An 8,328-nucleotide genomic window follows, 5' to 3' on the forward strand; every position below is an offset into this window, starting at 1 on the left:
GTCGTATCTTGAGTGTGACAAAAAAATTGCATCCAAACTGTAGTAAGTCTAGTTACGATACTTTGGTTTCAAATCTCGGTGTCGTATATATCGTAACAATGACATACGACAGTTTGGTTTCCAATTTTCCATCCAAACCGGGCGATTTCTATGTCGTAACTACTACTGTCAGCGTTTCACTCTTGTGTCTGTCGGACTCAATTTTTGCAAGAGATTCTGTATCTCAGGAATGAATTCATTTCGTGGATAGTAAAGGGTTAGTCAGGTGAATGTGAGTTTTTTGTCGAATATAACGCCTATGTGCCTCAGCTCGACCTTTTAGGTAATTAATGTTGTTTTCTGTGGTGGTGTTGTCGACTTTTTTTTTACATGCTGCCTTCTTTTTCTTTACTGCAGCATCTTTACTGAGAGAACCAGATCTTGTTCTTCCGCACTAAGGCCCCGGCTTCGGAGTAATACTCTGACTCCTCCTTGCTGGGGTGGCCGAGTGGTCTAGTGGGGGATTTGGAGGAGTGACGGACTCTGCCCTTCACGGGGTCAGTCCGGGAAGGGGTGTTGGAGATGTCCTCCTCCTTTGGTTAGAGGGGTAGGGGGATGTCTGCTGAAGGGGAAGGGGGAGGTGGAGTAGATGGAGGGGGTGGGAAGAGGGGGGAGGGGACACCTCACACTCCATCAGAGGAATGAGGTGTGAGGTGGAAGAAGAAGAAAAAGAAGAAGAAGGGATAGGAGAGGGAGGAGGGGGAGAAGGGGGGTAGGTGAGAAGAGGGGGTGGAGAAAGAGTCCACCCCATCATCCCTCAGAATCCCATAGCGGTTTGTCAGTGGCACCTGAAAGGTGGGTACTGCAGGGGTAGGAAAACCTTTATGGGTCTCGGTGCAGCAAGTCGCTTGTTGACCGCGGGTTCTGGGGGTTGACAGTGGAAGCACCAGCCGACCTCGTGACTGGCCTGAGTACGCTCGCATATGACCGGCCAGGGACCGGAGTCATTGATGGCGGGCAGACAGCTTTGTGGGCTTTTTTTTTGAAGAGCAGCCATTTTGGGGCTTTGTACTCTTGGATTGCGCGTTCTTGAAATCAAGTCGGGCAATCCTTGCTGAAGGCTGTGTGCTGGCCCTGGCAATTTGAGCTGCAAGGACAAGCCATCACGACTGACCGTGGCCAATTTTCAGACACTAAAAGCAGCGCAGAGGGTTTGGCACATAGGGTCGCACGCCCAAGACCAAGTACGATTCCCGAACGGTGGCTGGAGGGCGACACGAATCGAAAGTTAGAATTATCATATTCGGTTCAAGTGTGGTCTCCCTCCGCCGAAGAGTAATCCGGCGGGCTTCGACCACTTCCTCGCAGTTATCCACAATTTTTGGTTGGAGCAGCCCTTCAGCTCATGGCTGCGGACCACGTCCTTCGACTGGTTAAACTTCTGGTGTCGCTCGGACACACAAGGAACACCACCGAAGATCGAGATCGTCTCAAGTCCAGCCAGTTTTTTATCCGATGCGCACTTGATGAGGAGAGCACCAGAAGACAGTTTCTGGACAATCGTAGGAATGTATCCCAGAACCTGTCGTAGTGCATCTCCTGCTTTAAAATGGTTGAGATCTGTGATCTTTTTCTACGCATCGGTGTGGCGGATGGTCAAGTACAGCTGCCGCGGGAGGTCTCTGAGAGGGGGAGGGCAGAGGCAGCCGTAAAGGTCCTTTTTCCGTTTGGGGTAGGTTTGCTCGGCTCGGCGGTCGCACCTGCTTCCGCGAGCGAGATTTTTTAATACCGTTGAGAGTTGGGGAAGGGTTTTTGTTTAATGAAGGTTCCATGTGAGTGTTTTTATTGGTTCTCCACCATGATCGAGCCCAACAAGGGGACACATTGCTCGGATGACCAGAGCTGTGCCAGGGATACTCCGGAGCTATACTCTCCACGAGAGCGCACAGGACCCTCCTGTCAAGATTGACCCAGGGCTTGAAGTAGTTCCAACTCCCAACCGATCGAGTGGCATGGGCCGTGCCACCCTCCCGTGTAAGAGGAAAACCTGGGTCAAAGAAGTGTGTTGGCGAGTCCGTAGACTAATCTCTCGCCAACCGCCAGGTACCCTGTTTCCCTCCACACGGATCGCACCTCACGGTCAACAAGGCGCCCACTCTGTGGGATGGGTGACCTCTCTTTTTGCTGCACCTGAGGTTAGCGGTGGGAGAAAAGATAGAAAAAGAAAGAAAGGAGGAAGGAGAAAAGGAAGAAGCACCAAAGTCGGTGTCGCATCCGGATCCCAGAGGGTTGAGATCCGTGTGCGACACCTCGTCTTTGAATTGGTTACACCTCCTGCAGACGAAGCAGTGGGTCTATGTATATCCCCCCGACCAACTGATGGTAGAACCTATCATAAATAAGTTCATGCTTACATGCTTTTTATAATATTCTATACGTTCAGAATTTAAGTTTTACTTCTTGTCGAATTTTCAATTTTCAGCTATTTTTTAAACTGAAATCTAATTGAGGTGGAAGCATCACCCTAATGTGTTTGTTTATACTCTGATGAAGCTTCATTCCAAGTATAAGAGATCTGAATTGAAGGGTCTTGTGCGCCCTTGACATAAACTGCATTGAAAACAAGTACGTTTTAATTACGTTCAAGCCTAATCATCTTCATGTTTTAAATGACCCATACCATTAGATCTAATCATTTGTGACTGTTCCACTGCTGAGCGGCATGCATCCCTCTGCATTTTGATTTTCCGTAACAAAGAGGTTCGTTTGTTAGTAGTTCAACTCTGGTAAAGCGTTAAAATAAAGCTGTTGCACCTTTGGAATGTTTATTTTCATTCCTAAAAGTAGTAAATACTTGTAAGTAAGAGAAATATACTGAGATTTGGCAATAAAACTGTCGTATCTGGAGTTGCAATACCCCTGTCTGTCGAAATTTGGAATACAAAAAGTCGTAACTCAAGATACGACACTTTGTCTTCAACATCTGACTGTCGTAACTTGAGTTACTACAGTTTGCTTGCAAGTTTCGATTTGCAGTTTATCGTAACTCATCATTACAGGAAAAGTGGCATAGGCAGCCCCAAGCTCATTAGAAGCACGAGCGTGGACTGTATTTTGAGGCTCACATGCAAAAAATGAAACCGGTATCTCTAACCGTTTGGAAATAAAACAGTTTTTTTCGTCTCCTGAAAAGTAGCAAATTTTAGATAAGACTTTTTGGAATCGTACCCTCGTTATGAGACTCCTTGTGCAAAAGCAGACGAAAGAAATCATAAACCGGAAGTGGTGCATGGACAAAGTATTGGTATTGATTTCTCAAGGTCTACATTGAAATCAACGCTTCCTACACACAACATTTGTTTTGAATCACGTGGACAATGTATAAACACACCTTACACACTATGAAATTCCGTACTTTTTAACGGTTGGGTACTTTTCCACCGTTTGTTGTTGTTGTTTTTTTCAAAATAAAACCCCCCAGATAAATTCAGAAAATAAAGGGGCCGCGGGTATGATAAATTCTTTAATTGCGCTTTCTGCTGTTGCAAGACACGTAAATGTGTGTAGAAGAACCATCTAACTCCTGAACAAACGTTTTAACACCACTAGAACTGTCCAAGGCAAGCCTTGACCAAGCCAACAAAGGGCGATAACTCGACGTCAGAATTTACCCATGTACGAAATCCGTTCCAACTAAAAGCATAGACTGAAAGGTGCTTTGGACTCTATCAAAATACCATTATTAGACTTATAAGATCGTGGATTACGTGATTATCATCCTTTGCGTGGAGACAATCTAACCCTGTTTCTTCGAACAAATCACCAAATTTTGGTACAACATTGGCGATGAAACTAAAGACGATGGTGAAGTGTTCTTTTAAGCATAGGTTAAAGTTTTTAATTCGTGGCATTGATGGAAGAGAAAAAGTGTTTAAAAGAAGAGGATAGAGATTTCCCAAATCCAACGTCCCCCAAGAGGCCCGAATTGGTGGCTGAAATGTGATGGTATGGGGTGGAATTTCTTCTCTTTATCATACACATTTGGTTACTTTTCAAAGCAGCTTGAAAGTACGACGGTATTGAGACGAAATGCTTCGTCACGGTGACTGCCCCACATGGCACAGATGATGAAACGTGCTAACAAGACAACACGAGAACACAAATGGCTACGATCGGTGAAAACTCCTTCCAAACTCATCAAATCGTTGTTCTGGACTTGCCTTCAAGACCAACAAGCCTTATCCCAACAGAACATCTGTAAGATGGCCTTGCCTGGAGGATTAGAAACAGGCCGCACTTCGTATAAACTCTTCAGGAACTGAAGACTGCACTTCACAAGGAATGGCAGGGGATTCCTCAGACAACCATAAGGACATTAATTCAGTCAACAAACAGATGTTTTGTATCTGTAATTCAAGCTGGAAGAGGCCACACGCCATTCTCAGCAAACTTTGATTTGGATATTGCAAGTGTCAGTGTGAATAAAATTTTCTCCCGTCAATAAAGAAAGACATTTGTCAATTCTTTTAATGTCATGTTGGCAGAAAATGAATAAAGATCTCGTGTACCAAATTTCTCTTAGCTATGTTGAATAGTAAACGAGTTTTTGCACTTTTAAGGTGGGTGTGGCAGAACTTTTGCAACTCGGTATATATAGGGGAGAGCGGGGAGGCTTCGTACACTCTTTTACGTTTGGCTCCACTGCTCGCTTCAGGAACAATTTAAACCTAAGAAAAGGTCTCATCATAAGTTTAAGCCATTTGGGCATTAGCACTTGCGATATCAGCTTTGAGCATCGTCACGTTTTACTGTCAGAGTATCGTATCTAAGATACCCTAAGATGTCCGAAACCAACCCACTCTGTGGGAGACATCAGATATACATGAGGGAAACTTCGGTCGAAAAGGGATGACTTCGGACAGTGTGTTTCATGTATTGAATAATATTTTTGAGAAGCAAAACTTCAACACAGCAGACATCTATACTAATTCTATCTTTTGTTTGAGGTGTGAACATGTATTTAACACTCACTGGATGTCGCACAAAACAGAGATCCAAATCTCTCTCTCTCTCTCTCTCTCTCTCTCTCTCTCTCTCTCTCTCTCTCTCTGCATCATCTCCCACATTAATATTTCATCTATGTTAGAGACGCCCAAGATAATAACATTTATAGTCTCTCCAAATTGACCTCAATTAAGAACTCAGGCTTGCAAAACTGTGCGAAATCGGTGAAACGCAAAAGTGTTCGCGCGTATATTGAAGTATATCAACATTGGCGGAATGGACATGTATTGGCTATCAAATGAAAAGAGAATGCTATTGTCTTTGCAATGAACAGCATCTTCTGATGATATTTTCAAACAGATAAGTTACAAATACCACACAAAACCTGGACTTAACATAACATGACAATGTGTTCTTTAGTATTCATTTTGCGTTTGTTTTGGAGCTAACTGTTTCGTCGAGCACGAAACCCTTTATGCACATGGACTGTGTTAGTTTAGATTTTAAACATAATCATTTGTCTTTGAGAAACAGAGGCCACGAAGCTGCCAAGTTTTTAGGTGGTCCAGGGTGGAATGAACAGAATCTCCTCGTGAGAATTACAGGACGTCTTGGGTTAGTAGCCTACATCGCGCAAGTGCGAGAACGCCATGTCTTACCCTTATTTTCGTCATTCTGTAGTTCAAGCATAGCAAAGAGCCTTCTCACAAGGCCAATGCCACTAGATAACTCTTGGAACACCAAATCGAATCAACGTTGGAGTGGTCACCAGTAAATAACCCCGATGCCCTCCCTGTTGAATCGCTTCGCGTCAATCAGTCTGTGTGTAACACACTGTTTGACTAATATTAGTTGTCCATGATGGGTCTCACTACATGGATTCGTGTAGAAATTATGGAGTGTGAGGTGAGGAAGAGGAAATGGACGCTTGTCAACATCTATGTGGGCAATGACAGTGCCAGGATAGAGGAAGATTGGGACTTCCTGGAGGAGCTCAGCCAACTGAGTGAAAGGGTGATGATCGTGGGGGACTTCAACGCCAGGAGTGTCACATGGGGAAATGTACAAAATAATATTCAAGGAAAGGCGCTGGAGAAGGCTATGATAGAGAGCAGTTTTTCCATCCTCAACGGAATACACATGACAAAGGTCGCACAGCGCCAAGGAGAGGATGATTCAAACATAGATTTGGCATTGATTACAGCAGATTCGGAGGTCCTTGCTAAATGGCAGGCTCTGACAGACCATGGAAACGACCATCTGCCTTGTTCCGTAATGATCAATTGCCACGAGGGGAATGATGAAAATTGAAAGATGAAAAAAGCCATTCAGATATGGAAATGACAGTGGCTCTACTGTACTGCAAAAAAAAAAAGAAAGGCTGGGGCATCACGCGCAACTAAATCCAACTTTGTCCAGCCGCCTTATTGGAATCCTGTGCTTGAAGAGCTGTGGCTACAGAAGAGAAGGTCAACAAGAGCATGGCATAAGGCGAGTAAATCAGATAAGGTATCAGACGAGGAGAAGAGCGAATGAAAAGAGACGGGCGGCTTTTCAGGGAAAGTGCAAATGAGGCCAAGCAGGAACGGTGGGAGCAGTACGTGACCGAGGTGTCATCAGAGAAGGCACTACACAGGTTCTGGAAATTGCACAGAAAAATGAAGGGATTAAGGACTGACACTGGCTCTCTGTCTGCTAAAGATGAGAACGATAGACTACTGGAGACAGATGAAGCAAAAGGCCGGGCTTTCCTTGAGAGGTACATCAAGCAGACTCACCAAGGCAACATGGAGGAGCGCGATAACATCAGGGCAATTATGAAAACCCCTGTGCCAGAGGTGCTGTATGGAGAGGGTGTCACAATACAGGAAGTGACGCGGGTAATAAGCGGAACGATGGATAGTGCAGCAGGGCCTGATGGGGTGAGATACAGCCATTTTAAGGATGCAGATGAAGAAGATCTACAGGGTATGGTGGAGGACTTCAACGAGAGTTTGGCGAAAGGCAAGATCCCAGAGGAGTGGCTACACAGCTACCTCATGCCTCTTCCAAAACCAGGCAAAGACCATTCCAACATCAAGGGATACAGAATCATCACCATGCAGAACACGTATGGAAAGATCCTGGAAAAGATTGTGGCCAAAAGACTGGTAAATTACCTAGAGAGGAAAAAGCTCCTTCCAGACGGCCTTGGAAGCTACAGACCAGGGATAGACACCTGCACAAACAGGGCAGTATTAGTCTTTGATGCATTTGAAGGTTCCAGAGAAAGGAGGAGACAGCAATGGCTGCAATAGACCTAGAGGATGCTTACAACCGAGTTGATTACGGCAAGCTCAAGGATCTCCTGATGGAAATGGATGTTGACCCCTGGTTGGTACAATGGACCCCTGAGGCTCTGTTTGAGAGGAAGGTGGCGCTGAGAAGTGGGCGATTGATGTCACACCCAGTAGTGATTGTCTCAGGACTGCCACAAGGGTCAGCCTTATCACCGATTCTGTTCAACATAAACACGTCCAAAATTGCCAGGATATAGGTAAGTGGAGCAGGAAGAATCCTAACATTTGCAGATGATGCGATGGTCTAAGGAAAAGGTCGTGATAGGCTAGCGGTTAGACGGATGCTACAGGACAGGCTGAGCAAGGTCGCAGATTGATGTGAGGAATACAATTCGGTCATCAATCCAGACAAAGCACTGGTCATCTGGTGCTCACTGAACAACCGTATTGTGAAAGATCCTGCCACTCCACTTGAGATTTGACCACTTTCTCATAGACAGACAGCATGAGTTGAAGTACCTGGGAATCACTCCGGACAGGACACTTTCTTTCCGAAAACATATTGACAATGTTCTGTCAGGGTTCAGAAGGGCATCAATGTAGTGAAGACCTTGGCTTCCGCGGGAATTCGGCAGAGAGTTCTTTTTCTCCTGATGTAGCTGGTTGTTCTGTCAGTCATAGACTATGGTCTGGGTATCCTCTCCCTGTCCAAGGCTCAGATAGACAGGTTGGAGAGAGTACATAATGCAGCTATGAGGGTTGTTCTGGGTCGCACAAAGGACACCCATATTGTCTGTATGAGATACATCCTTAACCTGGCCAGCATCAAAGTGAGGCATGAGGTGGCATAGGCAAAGCTGTACTTGAATGTTTTGGGAGACCCGAGGCACCCTTTGCATGACAACCTAAGCAGCATCAAAGGAAACATGATCAAACGGGGCAGTTCATGGATGGCAGAAGCCGAAGACACCTTGAGAACAGTTTGTGACATCGATGAAATATGCTGTGGAAAGGAATGGTTTGAACTGAGCCCCGATTGCAGAAGCCTAGCCAACGTTCACATCAC

At 45.3% G+C, this 8,328-nt stretch overlaps 1 protein-coding gene across 1 annotated transcript; it reads left to right on the forward strand.

Annotated features, from left to right (window-relative positions):
* The first annotated feature begins 6,515 nt into the window (after positions 1-6,515).
* LOC106012342 lies at positions 6,516-8,113 on the forward strand. The gene is made up of 3 exons (XM_013085056.1): positions 6,516-7,133; positions 7,250-7,409; positions 7,938-8,113. Exons 1-3 carry the CDS (start codon positions 6,516-6,518, stop codon positions 8,111-8,113), a joined length of 954 nt encoding a protein of 317 aa, XP_012940510.1.
* The last annotated feature ends 215 nt before the right edge of the window (positions 8,114-8,328 follow it).

Source organism: Aplysia californica, unplaced genomic scaffold (assembly GCF_000002075.1).
Source record: "Aplysia californica isolate F4 #8 unplaced genomic scaffold, AplCal3.0 scaffold00338, whole genome shotgun sequence".
NCBI lineage: Eukaryota > Metazoa > Mollusca > Gastropoda > Aplysiida > Aplysiidae > Aplysia > Aplysia californica.